We start from the raw sequence: 23,183 nt of genomic DNA on the forward strand, positions 1-23,183 counted from the left end.
TTACAGTGTGTGCTTCCATGGGCGCTGAGATTGTTTTGTGATGTAATTCAGCTGCTCCTCGTGAAGGCGGGGTACAGATTTATTCAGGTTTTTTTTGTTTCAGAGTTCACAAGTACGGAATCCGACTTCAGCTGGCGTTTCAGGATTGTTTTTCTGGTTGGAGGTTGGAAATTTCACAGTTCTGAGTTGTGTGGAACACAGCATAAGGCCGTGTTCAAACAGACAGTAGCCCTGTCAGTCTGAAGACAAACAAAGTGTAGAGTGCATGCATCCAAAAAAACGTACAGGTTCTCGTTTAAAAAACAAATCAAAGTCAGACAAAAGATTTGCACACTGTACTGCACTGTGGTAGCTTATTAGATTTAATTTAACAGATCAATGTTTTGACCCTACACAGCTTTATCACACTAAGGCTGTAACATGAAAGGAAGGGACCACAATCCAAAAAATTTGGGAACTGCTGCTTGAAGCAATCTGGCTATTGGTTAGTTTTCTTACAGTCAAAAAATCCTATTAGAATACCAACAACAACAGTGTGTTAGTCTGTCTCAATATTTCCGACTTCACGAGCCTATCTGTGGCTCTCTGCCCCAAGCCCATTCCAACTTCAAAAAACAGAATGAATATATACTTTCATATTTTTATTTTAAAGCTAAATCATTTATTAAAACAGCCGGGGACTGCCAAATGCAACCCAAACAGGAGAAAATTGTGTATGTGGGATTTGCTCAAAAGAAAGTATAGTTGTCATGTCCATTGTAATAAAGGAACATGTCACCCAGTGAAACAGTGTGGTTTTTAATAGTTTTTGGACAACAATGGAGGTTTATGACAGAAGAATAAGGTTTATCAAGCTTTTTCTACATAGATGATGCTTAGTAGGATCAGTTCATTGTTGGTTGTGGTGTTTTCATGGTTTTTGTTGACGATAAGAAAAATATGGATATCTATATCCAGACTTCTTCTTTAATACTAGTGTTGCACCAGACTGTTGTAATGCAAAACATCCGCACTGACATGGAGTCTTTGGACCAGAGAGACCTCTGATGACCTCTCCGGGAAGTCTTGAGCTCTGTTCTGTCATGCTGTTTGTGCATGTTATCCATGGCACGTTAGTTTTATCACTCAATTGTTGGAGTGGGCAGTGATTTGCATCAACAGAAACTTACAAGTACAAACCAAATAAGATCCAGTTCAACACATTTGATGCTGAAAAAAGTTCATGCTGACAAAAGTATAATTCTGCTTTTCTTCTATTTAACAATCAGTACACACAGACTGACTTTCACAAAACTGCACAGATGGACAAAAACAGCACAGGTTCATTTACAAAGCATTTTTGCCTCTGAGCAGAATAAAAGGCACAGAGTTTAGGGCGATAACATTTGACATTACATCGTCAACAATATAAGTGCTATAATTTACAAGAGCATCACTCATCCTTTAGAGAGACGTTGCTTCAAATGCCATGTGTCCAAGTGTTCTTTTTTTTTTTTTAACTACAGTTATATGAATATTGAAATGACTAGGGGTGTGAGCCATAAACAATCTTGTATGTCATTTTACTGTGAATTCATGGAAATTTACAGATTAGCCCTTGAACACAAGATCAAATATTGATTGCAAGAGCCAAAATATAAAACAAAAGAGAAAACATTCACCAAACACTGATTTACACTAATCAATTTACATTTACCATTTGTGAGGTGAAAAACCCAACAGTATCAGTGAAATATGTTCTTTGTGCTATAAATTATTTTGAAATGTGTAAGACTACAATATGTCCTTTATATACAGTGCAAGTGAGCAGTAGAATAAGGGAGGATTATATGAGGTTTAAAAGACAGGTTCAAAGACAGGCATTTTTACTCGCATATCTGTATGTTAAACCTACATAGTCCCTGTAATTATTCCTGCTGAAGTGATTCCTTCATAGTGGGACTCTAATCCCCAGTTCTCGTTACTATCAAAAATTAATTTTAAATTTTAGCCATTTCTAATGTAAGGCTTCAGCTGTCTGTCTGAGTTAGCCAAATTAGCCAAATATCTTACAAGTTGGTGTTTTTTAGTATGAAATTATCTTAAATTTCTTCAACTGAAAGGTATAAAATAATTAAAACTCAAAGTTCTTCATATATATTATCTAACACCATGTAGATTAAAGAAAATTAACCAGACTATAATAGAAATGTTTTGGCATGGTTTTGATGAGGTTGGTACAAAATGGCTTTTCCCTGATGTCATTCTTGAAGGATGCAATTGATTACCTGTCATCAGTGTTAATTATACAGATTCACAACTGTCCAGCCGTGTGTTTACTGGAAAAACAACCTGGGAATGTAAAGCAAAAGAAAAAATGGTGCCTTATTACATCTGCATTTTCTGGAAGTAACATTGACAAGGGAATGGACTGGAAATACAGAAATGGGACCCTCCTTGTATTTTATTTAGATATATTTGTAGAGATCTGTTCTCACTTTGACATTAAAGGGTTTATTTCTATTGAAGTACAAAAAAAAGCCACAAAAGATTGACTGATTCAACGTTGTAAACCAAAAAAACATGAAACCATATAGGGTGAGTACTTTTAATAGGCTCTATATATGGAATTAGTGGCAATGGAGCTAGCAGCTTGTACACTCCAACAAAACCATACTGGAACAAATAAATTATTAACACATATGAAGATACAAAATTAGTAACAAAAAAAGAAAGAGCAGTAATAAAAAAAATAGAATACATGATTTGATGTTGAAAGAAGAATGTTTTAACCTGTTGAGTTATATTCTGTTGTATTTGTCATGGTTTGTCTGTCAAATTGTCTGTGAAAATCAGGGGGACAAAGAGCAGCTGAAGCCTCATATTAGCTTTGATCTTTAAAGACGGACATGTTATAAGACATATAAAAATACTCTGCGTGTGGATGTTTCCACAAAAAAAGTTTAGTTACCTGTTAAATCGTTAAATTACTTTTGCTCCTCCAAAAATCTGAGATCGCTTTACTGGCAGTATGTAGAGGAGGAATAATTACTGCAACCACTTTCAATGCACAGATTAACATTGAGTCATGTATTAAAAGAGTACATACCTATAACACTGTTGAATTTATGATGGACAGTTGTAAAATCAATGTAGCACAATCAGAGACATCTCTTTTTTCCCCCACGCATTCTTCTACCTTGTCCAAACCTGCCGCCTATGTTACCCACAATGCAACTCAACCACTGACAGATAGGTTGGAGATCAGGGTCTGTTATTGTAGTAGCGGCTAATGTAATCCACTAGCCTCAAGCAGAGTGAGGAGCAAACCACAGACATCTGGTAAGCTCACTTCTTTCTTACTTACATCCCCAGAATTATTTCATTTTCAAATTTGTAGTCTTCAGACCCTAACGTACACTGACTCAGGAGACATCGCTTGGGGCAGTTTAACAGACTTCATGTTGCTCCCTTAGGAGCCACAAAAGGCTTCATATACCTTTATATACATATGGAGTAGTACTCTCCAATACCTGTAAACATCTTTTGATGTGTAAAATTGGTGGAGTTCCCCTTTAAAATAATCCAAACACATTCTTTAACCTTTAACCTTTGTTAGGTTTACTTTCTGTAATAATCTGGAACTGCAGATGAAGTGCTGCATCAGGCTCAGCTCGTTTTCCACAAACGTGTACTTAAACACAAAAATCACATGCAGCACTTCATGCTGAAGATGACCACTGACTACGGTATATATCAGGAAAATCCACATGTGGGCAAAAGCAACACGTCTGCTCTAATTTCGCAGGGCCACATTATGTGATTTTGTTGTTGGCGTTGGGATTTTGTCCACACCAGTACAGCTTGTCCTCGCCTCTCCTCCTCCTCCTCCACTGGCAGAGCAGAAGCATGCGGAAGGTCTTCTGAAAGGTCTTGTTGCAGAGGGCATAGCACATGGGGTTGATAGTGCTGTTGACATAGCACAGCCAGTAGCCCAGGTGCCACAGGGACGTAGGGATGCATGTGCCACAGAAAGTGGAGATGAGCACCATGATGTTGTACGGCGTCCATGTGAGGATGAAGGCCAGGAGGATGGCGCTGAGAGTCTGGGCCGCCTTCTTCTCCTTCACCAGTACATTCCTCTTTCTTTTGGTGATCTGGTTCTTCAGGACGGCGTCCATGGGTTTGGAGGTGGTGGAGGAGGAAGGGGAGGCATTCTTCGTGGGCTGCTCTGCTTCAGGCAGACATGGTGTTGCAATGGTAGGGTTGCCGTTTTTTCCCTTTGAACCAGGTTTGAACTTATAAGAGATGTGCTTTTTACTGCTCTTCTTCTGAGGAGTGGAAAAGTACTGATCTTCTGTATAATCAGTCACCTTCCCGTTCTTATTACCACTACTTTGCTCTTTGAAAGATCCCTGTGGGGTTTCTATCGAAACATGATGCTCCTCCTCTTCAGATGAGGTGTAGCTGTTAAAGGAAGTGATCTGGTCTGCTTTCGCCCATGCCATATCTGATCTAGTGGTAGTTTTAGTGGCGTTACTTTGGTTAGATGAGGACCAAGAGGCCTGACTCTGGTCTCTCCTCTCTCTAGTGAAATGAAAGCAAGAATGAATGATAGTTTTCTGGGGTTTAGTGCCCTCTAGAACATTTTCTGTTTTGAGACCTTGCAGCTCTGCTAGATCTTTGGTCCGTCTCTGCGTCTCCTTGTAGATCCTACAGTAAAGGATGGTCATAACAGAGACGGGGATGTAGAAAGCAGCAATGGCTGTCCCAAATGTGATCACAGGCTGTGTTAAAAACTGGATCTGGCACTGGTCAGATTCTCTCTTATCTACAAAGTACTGCCAGCACAGAATGGGTGGCGCCCAGAGGACAAAAGACACCAGCCATGCAAGGCCTATCATGATGGCAGCTCTCTTGGGAGTCCTTTTAGCCCTGTAAGTCAGCGGCCTCGTAATGGAGAAGTACCTGTCGAAGCTGATGACGAGTAAGTTCATAACTGAAGCATTGCTGGCTACATAATCCACTGCTAGCCAGAGATCACATGCAAGGTTTCCCAAGGGCCAAGAACCCATCAGGATGTACGTGGTGTATAAGTTCATGGACAACACTCCTATGATGAGGTCAGCGAAAGCCAAACTCAGTAGGTAGTAGTTGTTTACAGTTTTCAGCTGGCTGTTTACTTTGAAGGACAGCAGCACCAGCACGTTACCAACAATAGTTATCAAGCTGACAATGGCGGATGCTGTAGCAATGGTTATAATCTCCAAAAGGCTGTGGGGAGCCGTCTGGGAAAGTGATGTGTTGGCAGAAGTGCTGTTTGAAGAATCTAAATCCATGGCTCTGTGTTATCTGTCTGTGTTACCGTTGACAGGTCAGAGACAGGTGCCCTTTTGTGGCTCCATTAAGAGTTTTCCTGAAATAAAAAGAAAAACATTAGTGAGACACATACTTATTTTTTCGTCAAATGTTTATTATATCAGGATAAACCTGTGTAGATATATCCTCTCTATATATCAAGGGGTCACAAAACATGAACTCGTGTACACTGCTATAAGTGCTGTAGTTACAGTAGTATTCAGTTTATGTAAACGTGATATGTAAACTACCACTTTATTTGACAAAATTAAGCTTATTTTACTTGTTTTATAGTACTAAATGTTACTATAGAAATGCAAACATATCTACTGATTTTACATATTATTTGCAGAATGTTTTATCCATAAGAACACAATTATTTAAAGCTGTACAGAAAATGTATTTATTTTAATAATAATTCATAATAATTTTAAATAAATACATTTATATTTATATTTATAAAATATAAAATTAAATTTATATAATAATAAATAATTAAATTTATAATATAATGCATGAGGGCCACTGAAAACAAAAATAACTTTGCTTTTTTAACATGGAGATATTTATTTTTGTATGTTAATCCTGATGCATTTTTTAAAAAAGTATTTATTTTATTTTAATCAAATAGACCCTTGGCGTAATGCATTATGGTGTAATTATATGTCCTATATTGTCAGAATAGTTTTAGCACTAAAATAACATTCAAATTAATTAATTCAACAAAACTATTTATTGTTTATACTTCCGTCCAAGTGTGACATTAATTATTTTGGTCCAAATAAGCCCCGGAACCATCCAACTTCATTTTTGTCGTAGGACACAATTCAATGAAACACTCGTTCCGCTCCAACCTGAGGTGTCGCTGCTAAACTGTCCGGCCACAGTTGACAGTAATGGAGGGAAGACCGAACAGAAGCAGAGGAGGGAATTGGAAAAGAGGTGGCCGGGGTGGATACGACAACGACAGTAGTGGCGGTGAACACCGGGGCAGAGGGAGAGGAGGCCACCACCGCGGCCGTGGTAAAAGAGACCACTACCGCGGTCGTGGACGCGGGGGAGGCGCCCATGCAGCGGAGTTCCATCACCGGGTGAGACCTATGGGTGAGACAGCGTGGGAATCGCGTTCCATAGGTTATCCCGCTTCACCAAACCGCATTGAAAAAAATTTTACTTTTGTAGTTGGTTTACTTTGGAGACGCACACAGTTCTTGAACGATGATGTAAAATTGAATAGGACCCCCTTTTTTACTCGGCCTTATTACTTTACTAATACCTGAAACTTAGAGGCTGGTACCGAGCTTTTTAAAAAAAAATTTATATTGATATTTTTTTGTTAAATAGATGTAACGTTATGCCTCGTGCATAACCTAAATGCAATCAAAGCACATCCTCCGTTGCAGTTGCTTATGGCAAGCCGTTTTAACATTTATTCCTTAAAACCTACTAGTTGCTATTTAAAAGCTACTAGTACTTTATTTATTAGTATCTAATTCCATTAAGTTAGTTACTACTATATTGTTTTAGTTACTAGTACCTAATCCACTAGATGCAGAGTTGTGAGCTTTAACAGCCACAGTACCATATGCACTGGTTGATTGCTGTGCGTTTTAGAGTGGGTTTGTGTCATCATTATCACATCCACATGTCTCTACTATACATGCATGATGCACATGAGAAGATCCCCGTCAGGATGTAAAGAGTTAGACTTAGAGAAGAATGAAGCATTTTAGTGTAACATCATGGTGATGAAACACTTGAAATGTCTTCCATAGCAGTTGATCATTATCATTGCATGATCTGGCTTTTGGGCATGACATTAGACTGTCAGACAGCTTAATTTCCACTGGGATGTTCTGTCAGTTGTTCTCCTGCCATGGTGACGACAGAATTACTAGAGAAACGATAGGGTGCTTTGTGATTGCAATCATACAAATCTCCTTCGATACATAGGGGTCCTTGATTGCAATCATACAAATCTCCTTTGGTGCATCCATAGCTACTATGGGGTCTGATGATTATGCGGCGTGTTTGAGTTTTGACACAATACCAGAAAAAAATTAGCAAAACCACACTTTGTCCATCTGACACATCTTGCGTTGCACACTTTTCCATGACAACATTAATAAAGGTTTGTGCAGCTATGTGACAAAACAGGGGGAAAAAATCTATGACTCACGCAAATATAATGGGTTCAGCTGTGGCACAGACGTCTATTCTTTGTCATACAGTGGGACGGGCCTTTTACCTCGACCTTTTTGTTAGGCTTAGCTACAAATGATGAATAAGAGCTATGTGTTAATGACCACTTGACAAAATGCTCTTTGAATAATTTTTTATGGTGCACTGCCAGTGGAAGTGTTATTTTTGTAATGGCAAAATCTTAGTCACGATACCTAAGGTTAGTTGGCTCTGCTCAGTTAATACTTTTTGAAGTTAGTAATGGAAGCGTTTTAGTTTTGCACACACTGCCAATTCTGTATTTTGTGATGTACCCCAGCTGAATAAAAAAAGCCCAAAGAAATTAATATCAAAATGCCATTTTGTTTTTGAAAAGAACGCTTATTTCAGCGGTGATGTTATGGTTTCTCAACCAGAAAGCCACAAAAGGTGGCGTTCATGGGAAGATGGTACAATAAAATAAATGCTGTGTACTTTTGTAACCCAGCACCTGCAAACATTTGTAGTATGTGTGTGTACCTCCTGATAATTGCAAGATGGTTCCATAGTATGTTTGCGTGCAGTGTTCTAGGGCTACAACTAATGATTATTCCCATTAGAAATGGATTAGAAATTTAGAAAACTATAAATCTTTTTTTTTTTTTTCAATCAACTGTCCAAAACCAAAAGATATATGGTTTGACAAGTGATCTAGTTTGTTTGAAGCATACTGACACCTTTAAACTCTGAGCTAAGCATGTGCCATATGAAAAGCACTTCTGGTATCACTTTTATGTCACTCGAATAACATGTTCCTCATTGTGTATGTTCTCTTATAGGATCAGGATGAAGGGGACAACTTTCAGGAGGAAGATGGCAGGATGGAGATGTTCTCCAGGAGGAAGCTGGAGTCAAACTGGGACCGTTACGAGGTGTCAGAGAGACAGGAGCCTGATGATGACACGCCCACTCAGAGAGGAACAGACTACCACATCCTGCTGGAGTCAGCAGGTAAGTTATGGTCACGGAAAGCCTGAGGAGGTTGTGTTTGTTTTGCCAACCACACCTGAAGAGCTCGATTAGCCCTCAGCAGGAGAGACATGCCAGTCATGTCATCTGAGCTTCCCAAAAATTTGAAATATACCTATAATGCTTAGATTTGGGTACATAAAGAAATTTCTTTCAAAGGTTGAATTATGTAAGTCAACACAATAATATGACAACATCCTGGTAGGAGAAATAATGAATTATTATTAATGAATATTTAAAGCCTAATTGTTCCAAAAGCGTAAGAGTCTCACTGCTTTAGTTTGGTCAAATAAATGTGGGCTCATTTTTTTTAACCAATAATAATCAAATCATCACAAGATTAAAGAAACGGTACATTATGTTTTTTTGTTGACCTTTAATTTGTGCATTAGTCTTTCTGGGATAATGACATGGACATTCACTTTGTGTCAAATACTCCACTGAATCTAATTGTACTTTTCTGACGTTGTGTCTCAGTATCCTAATTAATTAAAAGGAAATGTTGTTGTCTTAATGGACTTTAATTGCTCTGTATGGACTTTGCTGTCAGATGGCTGCATAAAGCATTCTTGTTTGTCTTTGCTTGTTACAATCATTTCAGCCTCAGTGGTCAGTGTTTGGCCCCCTGGGCTCTTAATAGTCTCTCATCCGTGATTCTGTTGCTATTTCTTTCCCCAAAAGAACACAAGTAAGAAAGCTCAGTGCTGTATTATTAGAGCACAGCTCGATATTTTCATATTTAGGACAGATTCTCAGATCGGGGGCTGTCACATTTAGCTCATGCCTCAAGTTGGGTTAAATGGAGCAGAGTCCCCCCTCCCACATCTGCTTACTGTTTTATTTTTAAATATGACAGAAAGGGAAGCAGGCTAAGTCTCATTTTAGCAGCTCCCAAGCATGCAGTAATTTAAAGAACTGATGTGTGTTTTACATTGCTATGGTTGTTGGCCTTCTAGCAACTGGTAAAAAGAGCAACTCCTCAACAGATTTTAGGAGGAGGTTGAAAGGTATAGACCAGTTTGCAAAGTGTGACACTGTACGTGCAGGATTTCAACACAGTGGAAAAGTCATTCTAAACTAAAACTATTTGTATCATATCTGTGTGTTCACATTTGACTGACTCATGACTGAGAGAAGGAGTTAAATTTTTTACGTTAATAGCGGCAATCAGGCACCAAAGGTAAGGTAATGCACCTTAATTGCCTCCCAGGAGCTGCTCCACGACAGTGTTGATAAGTGGGCCAAATCAGCGTGCAACAGCATGCACCTGTCCCTTTCACCTCTCTCAGTAGTGCCTTTGCCTCACATCTCTCCCTTTTAAAACATTTTTACAGCCCTGTTAATTTCACCTTTTATTAACTCCTTATGTATGCGTTCTGGGTGACTTGCTGACAAAGGACTGACCAGGGGCTGCTAAATGCTCAACAGCCTAATACACCAGGCTGATGGTGAGCTGCCATCCTGTCTATTTCTTGCTGGCTTGGTACTTATGTTTCCTGGCTGACATTTTACTTTTACAGTATCAAGTATCAAGTAAGAGTTGTGCTTCGGAAAACTATGTAAGAAATAACAGATTGATTTGTAATCATAAGCGGGGACTACATCACAGTTACACAGGTTGTGTGAACATGCTTGATGTCACCAGTAGTTGGCAGTGCAAGTGAAATTATTAGAGTTTGTGTTACTCTTGGATTATAGTTGGTGTAGATTTTGCAAGATATGAGCAGGTGATTGCTGCGGATCAGTAAGAAAACCATCTAAAAAATGTTTACAGCAGGCTGTGTATTATTTCCTGGATTGATACTGGTCAGTGCAGTGTTCATGACCTGAAACTGCCTCTTTTCTGAAAGACTTGGCTGACATTTGCCTCTCATCTTCAAGGATTTTCTTTGTGTCATCTATTTCCAAGCAGCACACACCCATGGTGGTTTTAGTAGCTAGAAATTTTCTCCTACATGTTTCTGATGCCTTGATAGCTTGTTTTATAGTGAAGAAAACATGGTGCAAGTTGAAAGAAAGGCTCAGTCAATCTTCTCTTCGCTAATGCTAGTTGAACATGGTGGTTAAAGATTCATAGATTAGTTGACAGAATATGTATCCACTATTCTTTGATTTTATTTTTTCCATTTGTCATTATTCAAACAACATTTGATTGCAGTGAATGGATTATCTTTGAGTTTTTAAAATAGGCAATTTGAAGATTTCACTTTAGGTTGTAGGAAATAGCGATGGTCATTTTTCACTTTTATTTAGTATTACTAAACTATTAAGTGATTGAATCACAGCTGTTCCCTTTCACCTAGTCTGTCAGCATGACTGAGTTGATTTCATAACATACTGCTGCCGATAGTAGAGTACTTCACTGTAAATACACATGTCATTTGTATTGTATAAATTAACAGGAAGTAATGTGTGTAAAGATGCTATTATTTATATTTTACACCAGCACATTGGCCTTGCATCACTTCAACATCAATCATTTTGTGTTCTACTGATGTGGTTAAGTTTCCTTTTTACCAGAAACATGTAAATGAGATTTTACTTACTATCTTTGCACATAGCTCTTTTGTTTTCACATATATTTATGTTTTGGTAAATTAGTCCTTTTAAAGGCCTGTTGTGGGTTTGAGACCTGTTGTGGGTGTAAAGCTGCACAAATCAATATTTTAAGACTTATTCACTTTATACTGCCTTTTATTAGACAGAATACTGCCTAAGACCTTGTCTTTTCTCTGCTTCATGTGGAATTCAGCCTTCGGCTTCCTGGCTAATGTTGTGAGCAACTCAAGGCAGAAAGACACTCTGTAGACATAAGGTTGTGAATCTAAAGACAAAACACTGAGTTTAAGGACACCTGCCAACGGCGAGAATATGTATGTAATGTGTATGTAATATGTACAAGTACCTTCATCTTCAACTTTATTCAGTATCTCCTAGCCTAGCAAGCTCAGAGGTCCATTTGGAAATATGACTGAATATTGCAATAACCTCTGAAAGACTCCTCTGAACTCCCTCTTTGTGAATTTAAAGTGCCACCACAATGAACAAGAGGTCAAATGACTTTGTGTAATTTAAAAGTGGTCACTCGTATTAACAAACACAGAGAATCTCAGAGAATTATCAGCTGACTCTGCAGTTCCCCTCAGATCTACGGAGCATTTACTGTTTTGTTAGCTCTTTTTTTAGGTTTTATGACCCACAGCTTTATGGTTTTGACTCAGTCTTGCAGCTCTCATCAGCGCTATTTTCAGCCGCAGCGGGCAGCTGTTTTCAGTGAAAAAGCTTCCAACAACCCACTGTACGCTATCCATCTAACACCAAACAACAGCTTAAGTTACGACCATCTGGTGAATATAGTGGAGCCTTTATCGCATGAACAGCCAGGTATTTACCTTAGTAGTTGGGACAGTTTATTTCTGAAGCATTTGTTGAAAGTCTTTTTACAGGATCAATAAGTTTGATTGAAAAAGCTGGCTCTGTGATTGGTGTTGCCCCTCACCCACTGGAGGTCATAATAGAAAAGAGACCAAGTGCCAAGCTAAAGAATGTCATGGATCTTGTAGACCCTCAACTCCACAGTGTCTTTAAGTCTTAGTTTCTTTAGTGGCCAACTGAAGATGCCCGAACGGCCGAGACAGTCTTTTATCCCAACAGAAATTTGATACTGGTTGTCTTTTCTGTGTATGTTATATGTTGTTGATGTGATCTGGAGGCAATTGAGTTTCCCCAGTGGGGATTAATAAAACTGTAAAATCTAATCTTACATTTCGACAACAACCAATAAATCAAATGCTCTGGGGCACTGGTTCCCAAACTTTTTCAGCATACCAGCGAGACCCAAAGGAGAAATTTTATATGTAGCTTTGGTAATATTGTTGCTATACATTCATGCCAATAAAGCTAATATGAATTTGAAATCTGGTGTCTCCCAGGGAGCCAAATTTACAAAAATACATAATGAATTGCTACATAAACTACAGATAAAGAACACAAACCATGAATATAAAATCTATATGAAATGTATTTATTTTATTATAAAAGTAAATAAAAACATCAGTGGTGTATTCTCCTTTCTGTGTCGCACCCCTTTCTCAACTCTCGTTTTCTTATCCCCTCCCATCATCCCTCAGCACCAGCACCAACTTGTATTTTTTTAATGAAGCTGACATGAATTTAATGACAGGTATGTGGCTGGTTAATGTTTTCAACCAGCTGATCTATGCTGAGCATTAGTCTGTTTCTGTATTTGTTTTTCACATATGCTAGAGTCAAAAAGCCAGTTTCTCACAAGCATGTGGTTCAAAATTTAATCAGCACATCTTGAAGGATTCTTTGCAAATCAAAAATAATTCTTTTTGATACTCTCCTTACTGAGCACTTCCCCAAATATTATCCATTGAGGTATATCCTCTCAATTCCGAATTGGTTTGGTAAAGCCAACATTAATAAACTGGTTCTTGTACTTTAGTTTGGACACCATAGGCTCGACAGTGACAGTTCGCAGACTGCGGGCATAAAAATTTTGTATGAATGTGGACAGCAGATCGGGTTAGGGAGAAGGGAGAGCGAAAAAGGGAGAGCTGAACCGACAAGTATAGTAAAAATGAAAGCTCATTCACATATTGACATATTGTAATATTGTTATGCATTTTACATTTTACATCTATTGGTGACCCAATCAAAATAGTTCTGCGGCCCATTTTGGGTCCCAACCCTAAGTTTGGGAAACATGGCTCTGGGGGAAAATGACAAAAATTCAGTAACCCGCAAGTACTGTATATTATTGATTGCAAAGTCTGATCAGATTTATTTGATGGGGTTTTAGCTAAATATCCAGGAGTTGACACTGACTGACATCTGTGCAAGACTTCACCTTGTGTTTTTAAAGGAGGTTACATTTTTAACTCTGTTTGAGTGTTTAAGCAGCTAACTGTTGTTATAGGATTGTTTTTTTTCCTTCTCACGCCATTAGAGAGTTAGAGTGTGTTGCAGCGGTGTGTCTCTCCCCCCTTCTCTTGTAGTGTAAATGCCGAAGGTTCTCCTGTGAGTTGTTTGACTCTCTGTGTTTTGCCCACATTGTCAGATTAGTCATGCTGTACAGCAAGAGGCTGCCGCTCTCTAGAGGATACTTAATTGTACGTGGGAGGCAATGCTTTCCAGAGTCGTTTTTCTGGCCAATTAAGGTAGCCGTGAAATCAGGAATTCACCACAAAAGCCCCCCCCTTTTCCTCTTGGCTGAAGTTATAATGCTTGTTATTGAGGAGTTTATATCACCATCATTTCTTGTATCCAAGGTGTTTAAGTGTTGAAGTATTCTGTTAATTAATTGACAGAGAATTAATGAACTTTAATTACTTTTAGAGAAATGTTGCTCTCTGTCTCTCTATCTGTCTCTACATAAAGAGTATAAAGTGTTGCTGGCTGTCACTTGAACCACGCTGGAAGGAGTTTTTCAAGCCAAACTTGTTCAAGCTTCTCCAATGTAGAAATAGCTGTTTGAATTTGTTTTCTATGGAAGCCCTAAGCGGCCATCCATTCAAACATTTTTTTACTCTGTTTTCCTGTGATAATGGGATAATTTTGTCATGATCTCAAGATAACAAAACAGTAGTTTAATACAGAGTTCAGCTAGTGACTTTATTTACAGTAATTTCAGATTGGTTTCTAGTGTCACTGGTTAGTTTAGTTGGTAGACCACAGGACTTTCAATGAACGGTTATGTGTTCGATTCCTACCTGTTCTACTTTTTTATTTTTAATTGTTCTTTTCTTATGAAGAGGTCGGTTCACATGTTCACAATAAAGCATGTGCTGAAGTGTGTGTGTGTGTGTGTGTGTGTGTGTGTGTGTGTGTGTGTGTGTGTGTGTGTGTGTGTGTGTGTGTGTGTGTGTGTGTGTGTGTGTGTGTGTGTGTGTGTGTGTGTGTGTGTGTGTGTGTCGTGGCGGTTGGTACACATACATCAATCTCTCACATTTCCTGACGGCTACTGTCGTCCCAGAAGGAAGCTTCTTCTAAAGACGATGACAGGAAAGGAGTGGGGGGGTGGTGTCATGGTCTGGGGCTGCATGAGTGCTGGTGGCACTGGGGAGCTACAGTTCAGTACAGAGGCAATCATGAATGCAAACATGTACTGTGACATACTGAAGCAGAGCATGATCACCTCCGTTCGGAGACTGGGCCGCAGGGCAGAATTCCAACATAACGACCCAAACACACCTCCAAGACGACCACTGCCTCGCTAAAGAAGCTGAGGGTAAAGGTGATGGACTGGCCAAACGTGTCTCCAGACCTTAACCCTATTGAGCATCTGTGGGGCATCCTCAGATGGAGGTGGAGGAGAGCAACGTCTCTAACATCCACCAGCTCCGTGATGTCGTCATGGAGGTGTGGAAGAGGACTCCAGTGGCAACCTGTGAAGCTCTGATGAACTCCATGCTGAAAGAGGGTTAAGGCAGCGCTGGAAAATAATGGTGGCCACACAAAATATTGACACTTTGGGCCCAATTTGGACATTTTCAATTATGGGTGTACTCACTTTTGTTGCCAGCGGTTTAGACATTAATGGCTGTGTGATGTGTTATTTTGAGGGGACAGCAAATTTACACAGTTATACAAGCTGTACACTCGCTACTTTACATTGTAGCAAAGTGGATGGCCGCTTAGGGCTTCCATAGTTTTCCATGATAGTAAGCTGAATATATTTAGGTTTTGGACTGTCAGTCAGATCAAACAAAGTATTCAAATATGTCAAGCTGCTATTGTGATGCACATTTTTCTTTCTGACATTTATTATTTATTAGTTGCAGCCCCAAAAAAGTTAAAATCAAAATCAATACAACGCACCCTTGTTCAGTTTAATACACTATGGCTTTCTCTGCTAGAGCCTTACTTTCTCTGGTATTTCCAGAAGCTTTGAATTTATCAAACCTTTGATAAATAGAAACTTTGTGACTGTGTTTTCTTGTGCTACTGTTACACACTAAATAAGCATTATCATATTGTCACATGTGGCCACAGTGGCTGCTGTTGAGGAAAAGTTACATAGGGTTGCTAAAACTAATATTGTAAAAGTTATTACCGCGCTGATTTTTAGATCGGCCAGCTGCGTCCAATTTGGTACAAAATGTGTTGGGTTGCTTTACAGCACAAAGAGTTTCTGGTTACAGTAGAAAATAATATAAGGCTGAATGGATAATTAAAAAAAAACACTATCATTAGCTCCTCTTCCAGCTCAGGAGGGTGGAAAAACACGTCAACACCTTTCACACTAGCCGAATTCAGCTGCCCACATCTCTGATTTTTGCAGCTATTAAAATGTGTATTAAAAGTGTAAAAAAAAAAAAGGCAATTCAGCTTGATTTTCAGTCTGCTTTGACAGATAGGGCACTTTCAAGTTCTCTCTTGACTGGCAAGAGTTACTGTTGCTTCACAACTCCAGTGCCAGGCGTAACAGATGGAGAGAGGCAGTGAACAGTTGGCCAAGTTACTGAGGCTTTACATAATGTCATGTTAGAATATGAGGAGGCCAGAAAAACAGTCAGGGGAAGTTTTATGTGGTCGCAGAACACTTTTAGAGCTTGTGTGTTATGAGTATGTGGCTGAAAAATTTCTACCTTACAGGTTCAAAAAAACTAGGCAAAGTTTATCTGGTGATGAAGATGATGTGAAATAATTGAAAGCCCCAGAACAGCATTTGAAGAAGAATTTGAAGTGAGATTATTTTGTCAACACACGGCTCCAGACTGCTACTATTTTAAGAGTGCGAATTAAACTTTGACATGGTCTCATTTGTGAGAGTGCAAGGTGGTCAATAGCAGCTCTACAGCGCGACCATTTCACTCGCAAAATGTTACTCAAGTGTGAGCACCGGTGAGCACACATCATCTGACCGGCCCTGAGCACAGAGAGAAATCCCGGTGGGCGGGAACATAAAGTTAATAAGCTCGTCAATATCACTTTTCTTCGACCAACCTTGCTACAGCAAGGTTTCAAATGATTAAACTTATTGTTCTGCATGTATGAATGTTGTGATTGTTGAGGAGTTATCACTTAGAATTAACAAATTAAAGAGTAACTCAACCACCATGTAGACTAGAGCATTTTTCTAGCATTTAATGAATGAACCCACAAAAAAACAAATCAGTTGGTGCGACCAGCTGAGAAAGTTGGTAGCACCAGTGGAAAAAATAAACCCTGTGTGTATTGATATTTAGTTTTTAATTGTTTTCGGTGTATTATCTAATCACATGACTTTTTGTGTCCTTGTACATTCTGGTGCTTGGCCCTCTACAGTGGTGGAAGGTAATTAAGTACATTTACTTAATTTACATTACTTTACATATTCAGATTAAAAATAAATACAAAATATAACCAATAAATCATGCCACCAATTATTATGTATTATTATATATATAGACTTTATTGATCCTCTGGGGAAAACTCACAAGCTACCCAGCAGTATATAAAGTAATTAAAATTGGCCCCAACTTTACCAGTTACAACATTAAAGTGATTTATGCTACACATGACTGGATCAATAATTATAATCCAATAATATAATATACATTATTCTGAAACGGGTGGTGTATTTTGGTATATTCAGATGCTAATACTTTTACTCAAGTAAAATTTTGAATGCATGATTTTTACTTACTATAGTTTTGCTATTTTTACTCAAGTAAAGTACTTTTTCACTGGCCCTATAGTATATAATATACTATGTGGTCCATAGATCCCACTTTTTTATGCTTACAATCTACCTACAGGAAAATGTTCTAGTGTAAAACCTGTCACTGTTGTTTATATAATCTCCATTTATATAACCTAAGTTTGTTTATATTTCAATTTGACAATTTCTTCTGTTTAATGTATCCAAATATATTTGCTGCTACAGTGACTCTGTTTTCCAATGAAGGGCATTAGAGTTTCACCCTATCTCTGCGTGTATAAATTAATTTACACAAAGCTTAACTTACTGCGAAATTGGAGCACAAGCTCCATAAAGACTTCTACCTTTTCGGTGGATTTGCTTTACCAGTCTGTTTAAAGATATATAATTGAGTCGTTTGGACATACAGTGGCTGACACATTATTTGCAAAAGCGCTATTGAAAGCTCTACTGTGCTCGGTGTGATTAGAAAAATGGAGCCTGACAGGGAAATTATGTAAACAGACTGTTTGATTTGAAATGAAGGTCATGTTGATTTCTGTTGTTTTGTGGGCTCCTGGGTCGCTATTATGTGGCCCCACTGCTTGTCCAAACATCCCGAGTGCTTTTAACATTCATGTGTTTTGATTGACTCTGATTACACCTTCTATTACATTCAGTGCTAAGAATTTGCCATGTCAGGAGGCGAGGACGCAGTAGACCTTTTTCATGACTGTGCCGTCCAGCCTGAGATTGCTTTCTACAAATGAAACCATGGTGCTTTTGATACCTGCAACATTTCAGTACAAGCACATTTAGAAATGTGCTTTTGGGCAGAGACATTTTCAGCACCTTGAACCAGAGAGGATTTGTGGTGAATTGCGGATGTATTGATTGAATTAAAACACATCCAGTTACTGTTAAGCCTTAAGCAATGAATTGCTGTCGACTCTTTTGTAACCTGAAGGTGATTTTATTTTATCTTGTCTCTGTCCTTGCATTGTTGGGGGTTGATTTGTGCTGTTGCTATGGGTAATGCACACATGGTGCAATTCCCTTGTTCTGTGTGTGTGTGTGTGTGTGTGTGTGTGTGTGTCCATGTTCTGTATGACTTGGGGGAATTGCTTGGACAGCATCCTAACGTAGTCATCTATATGTACACATTAACACAAGGACCTTCCTCCACCCCTGAAGCCGTAGTTTACCAAGACCGCTAATGGGCACCTATCAAGTCTCAATCTTAATGAGACAAAAGGAAATCACATTAGAGCTTCAGTGATTCACCTAACTAGATTGACAAACACAAGGATGTTTTCCTAACCAAGATGAATAGTCCCAATCATGCCATTAATTTATATGTTCCGGTGTCGTTATGGATACTTGATTAGCCATCTAGACTGGAGGAGACTGGCGTCAAAGCGGAGGAATGAGGCTGGTTATGTACTGTCTGGTTAGTAAAAATAGGAAACAAAGCATTACAGGTGCTTGGTTCTTTTCCCTGTAATTGCTGATTATGATTAAGCCAGTGGAGGACGGTGTGAGTCCAAATAAAGCAGCAGGAGGATCATAGACACTTCACTGAGATTATCCCACAGAACAGTCTACCCACTTTCATCCTTAAACACCTGTGCCACTATGTCAACATGTGAGGTTTGTTTTAGTGCTGCAATTATTTCCGTTAAACTGCAGATTAACTTCTTAATCGGTCATCGATTTTAAGTTGATAAAATATTAGGAAACAGTAAAAGATGCCCACAACAGTTTCCCAGATCCAATAGATCATGCCTTCAGATTGGCTTGTTTTGACTGTCCAACAATCTAAATTTTCAATTTACAATCGTAAATCAATGGAGAAAAGCAGCAAATTTTAGAATATGTTTTGCATTTTTGCTTGAAAAATTACTTAAAACAGTGAATCAAGTATCAGTACAGCTACAAACAATTAATTCCATTATTGATTTATTTTCTTGATTAAACAACAAATTTATGGTCTGTATAATTTCTGAAAATAGCCAGTAGTTGGTGGTAGTTAGTTTATGTCTTCAACTTGCTTGATATGTCTTATTTACCTTCCAAATTCAGTTATATCAAGTTTACACAAGCAGCTGCTAAAATTATTCAATCAATCAAATTGAAACTATTAATAACTATTGAAATTATTTTATAATGGATTAATAATTTAAATCATTTTTCATGGAAAGATGCTGGACATTCGCTTTGACGGTTCGCCGCCACTGCCTAGGATAGTAATGGACATTTTTCAGTTTTTTGACGATTTATATACCAATTGATTTTAATTTAGAGAATAATCCATAAATTATTCTATAATGAGTATTGTTTTTGCAACAGTCGTGGAAAAGCAGCAAATCTTAACATTCAACAAGCTAGAAGAAGTAAATTTTTGGCACTTTTTCTTAAATAATTCATTATTGAAATACTAATCTGAAACTTGTTCAAACTCAGTTTTTTTTTTCTTCCAAGAATACAGTGGTGCAAGTGTCAGTCATGTGACTTGTCATCCCCATGGTTTTTAATGATACCTTAAATCAAATCATCTTACTTCTTGTACCTCCCACTTTTTCCTGAGTTAAAAAAAAAACAAACAAAAATACACAGAACAGCCCCACACACTCATTCCCAAACCTACTAAAGTATATTTAAGATTCAGGATCAATTTAATATCCTTTTTATGGGTGTTAAAAGCTTCTCTTTTGCAACCACATTGAACAAAATGTACTGTACAGCTTTGAGCCTGAACCATAAAAGCTCTGCTGACAACTGATGAACCCCAGCGCCTGTTCCATGATTCATTAATATAGTAACTCAGGCTACATTTAGTATTAAGTGATAATGTGAAAACGTTAGAATTTATAATATGATGTTACTGAACAGTAAGCAGGGTCAGTTGACAGCTGCTTCTGGGAGCTGTTTAATTTCCTGCCATAATAGCCACATCAAACAGAATCCATACTCACCCTTTATGGATCTGACAAAACACGATCCTGCAGCGTTAAATGGGCGTTTGGCCAGCTCTTTGATATCTGTTTTTCCTTTACTCCTTCTTCAGTCTGGCAGAGTTGTCTCAGTTTCTTCTCCCTGTGTCTTTCTCAGCTCTGCACGTCTTCTCTCTGTTTCCCTCTCACAGCGTTTGCCTCACACCTTCCCTCGCTGACTCGCTCTTACCCTCCCCTGTTCCCTCTCGCTGACTTTTTTTCCTCTGTGCTCGTCTCTCCAACGAGGTGAAAAACACTCTTGTCAAATACAGGTAGGTCATCACACCGTCTCTCATCCTCGTCAGTTGCTAAGTACGAGGCGCTTTGATGCAAACAAGTTTTTTAGCATCGTCGTTTGTTACTCTGTAGCTCCTAAACAGTCCAGTGTCTGTCTGAGACAAGATGGTAAGTGCAACAGCTGTTCAGTGTCACTGTCCATGCAACAGAGCAGCTTTGGTGCCTCGTTGGTGGTGTTCAGACCTTTTTCACAGAAGGGTGAATTACTGGAAATGGCTCCTGGTCCTCAGCAGTGATAATCAAGAGGTCGTCAAAGCTTTTCCATTTTTTCTCTGAATATGAACTCGTGAGCTAAACATCTTCTGAGAAATCGATGAGTGGCAAAAGTCGTTAGTCACCCTTGCTACAAAGTTAGAGCAACTCCCCTGGAGAGGAAAGCAGAGTAAAGCCTCTTCAGTCCTCAAGGCTGCACTGAGTGAAATGACTTTTCGTCTCCTACCAGGCGTCTGCTTGCTGCACCTGACAAAGCTGCTTGGATGCACGCTGCACCAACGTTCTCAACCAACACACGGATTCAACCGTGAGCCACTATTAGGAGAAATTCCCACATGGCCGGAAGCCTCATCCTGTATCAGAGCATTGAGCAACATGTAAGAGGAGGGTGGAAGAGGTGAGGAGGTGGTGTAGGATGAAGCAGAGGAGGGGGAGGAGCTGGAGGAGGAGCCGATGTGGGTGTCAGCAGCAGGTCAGAAATGGCCTTTGCATCAGCAGTGCTTACAGCTGTATGTCTTCATCAGAGAGGAAATGCATTCGTACAACTGCTGGCTCCTCAAACAGCGTCACATGTCCAACTTCATGGTGACTTAATCCACTGATGTGTTTGACCATGCGCCCTCTTTTAAAGGTGGGGTGAGTGACTGTGGAAGCCGTCAGTGGCGACTGGTGATTAGAGTTTTTAAACTGCTCAGGTTCAGTTTGCCAGGCTCTAATGGCCTCATAGTAAGTGCTTTTCATTGTGTGCTTTGTTTCTTTTGGAATGACCTTCCATTTCTCTACTGTAATTTCTAATCTTATCTACAAAAAGCTAGTATCAGCCAATATATCAACCCGGCTTATTTATCGGTGTAGCTGTAATCTGTAGTTAGGAAACAGTTTTTTGTCAATTACTACCACTTAGGGCTGGGCAATATGACCTAAAATCAATATCATAATTAACTGTCACATTTAAGTTATTAAGGGTAACGTGTTATTTATCAGGAAATTCAAGCTAAAATGTTATCTCACATCTCTTGCAATTAACTATATTTATTATAAATATTATAAAGACCTATAAAAACTAGGGGTGTGAATCACCAGAGGCCCCACGATACGATATTATGACGATATTTATGTTGTGATTCCATTTTATTGCAATTTTAAATATGTTGAGATATATATTTCAATTTATTACCTTTTTCCAACTTCCAGTTAGGTCCCTAAAGTCAAACTTTGTCAACATCTGTTTATCTAAAAAGAGACATTTCTCTGTTTGTTCATATTACTTTTTCAGTCCTCTATATGGTCCTGTTAAGTTTTCTAGTGGACTAAAAAAAGCAATAGATTTTATTATTCTAGTACCAAAAAGTTAAAACTCCCATCTGGTATTTATATAATAAAATATCGATACTTGGCATCTGTGTATCGATATAGTATTGCCATGGCAAATATCACGATACTATGCTGTATCGATTTCCCCCCCCCCACCCCTAATAAAAATCTCTATAACACTCCTGTTATTTTGGTCCATCAGCATTATGTACCAAGTCTTTATCATCTGTACTGGCCACAAGCTACATTTCTCCCACATTTTAATAATTTTATCTGTATGAAGGAATTAAAGGGATCGTAAGTGATCCAGTGTACTTTTTGTTAAATTCAGCGAATATTTCCTCACGGTTTGCTAGCTTTTTGTTTTTGGGTATATAAAAATAATCTGGTTTTCCTACACAGCCCCGGCTCTGTAAATGGAAAACAAAGAAAGTGGTGTGGACCTTGCCACACAACATTGTTCCAGCCAATTGGCAATAATAATAATAAAAAAACTAATAATTAAAACTAAACCCATACTTTTTCACATTGTTACAGTCTGTACAGTAGTGAGAGGTTTGCAGCAAAGATGGCAGAGTTGTTGCGGAAACTTGTGTGGAAGCCTGGCATTTATTTAAAGCAGCCACTGTACAACATGGAAAGTTGCTTAAGCTAGCAAAGTGTGACGTCACTGGGTTTATGCCATTTAATCTAGTGAAATGAAAATGCAAACAGGGCGTGAAATGTGTTGCTACCAATGCATTAGTTTCTGTTATTTTAAAACACCTGATTGGGATGGTCAAATATGGAGGGAATCTTTAGCGGCAAATGTGCTTGTTTATGTTTGTATCCTACTGATTTACTATATTAATTAAATAACATGTAATAACACAGTCTTGATATATATTTTTTTCAAAAATCAAACAAATAATTTAATCTGCTTGAACACCATGGTAGAAATGTGAGTTCCTGGAATTGAATGTGTTCTGCTACTAATAATAATAATAATTGTGGGCACTCGCCATGCATGCATAAAATCTTTTCACTACAACAGAGGAATTGGTTTTGAAAGTAGTCACTGTATTATACAGTTATTATAATGGAGGATTTGATGACCAGCAGACAGGAGGACCTATTGAAGTGCCACAATTTTTCTAGCTCCTACATCTTGCCTGAGCGTCCAGAAAGGACACAGTTGTTTCATCCTCGCTTTG

At 38.6% G+C, this 23,183-nt stretch overlaps 2 protein-coding genes across 3 annotated transcripts in view; one reads left to right on the forward strand and one right to left on the reverse strand.

The window, feature by feature from the left end:
* Window positions 1-778: 778 nt before the first annotated feature.
* On the reverse strand, window positions 779-21,281 carry LOC119908507 (muscarinic acetylcholine receptor M5-like). The gene is made up of 2 exons (XM_038726237.1): window positions 20,149-21,281; window positions 779-5,395 (listed from the first exon to the last, which is right to left on the reverse strand). Exon 2 carries the CDS (start codon window positions 5,316-5,318, stop codon window positions 3,795-3,797), a length of 1,524 nt encoding a protein of 507 aa, XP_038582165.1. The 5' UTR covers window positions 5,319-5,395; window positions 20,149-21,281; the 3' UTR covers window positions 779-3,794.
* aven (apoptosis, caspase activation inhibitor) overlaps window positions 6,187-23,183 on the forward strand; it is a 36,042-nt gene continuing 19,045 nt past the window's right edge. Inside the window, exons 1-2 of one of the 2 annotated variants that reach the window (XM_038726239.1) lie at window positions 6,187-6,428; window positions 8,337-8,508. In XM_038726239.1, the coding sequence (XP_038582167.1) occupies window positions 6,234-6,428; window positions 8,337-8,508 (367 nt within the window). In that variant the 5' untranslated portion in view covers window positions 6,187-6,233. The remainder of the gene's footprint in view (window positions 6,429-8,336; window positions 8,509-23,183) is intronic. The other variant, XM_038726238.1, reaches the window with a different exon arrangement.

This window comes from Micropterus salmoides, unplaced genomic scaffold (genome assembly GCF_014851395.1).
Source record: "Micropterus salmoides isolate LMB-PRFRI ecotype aquatic unplaced genomic scaffold, ASM1485139v1 Ms_hic_scaffold_18, whole genome shotgun sequence".
Taxonomy (NCBI): Eukaryota; Metazoa; Chordata; class Actinopteri; order Centrarchiformes; family Centrarchidae; genus Micropterus; species Micropterus salmoides.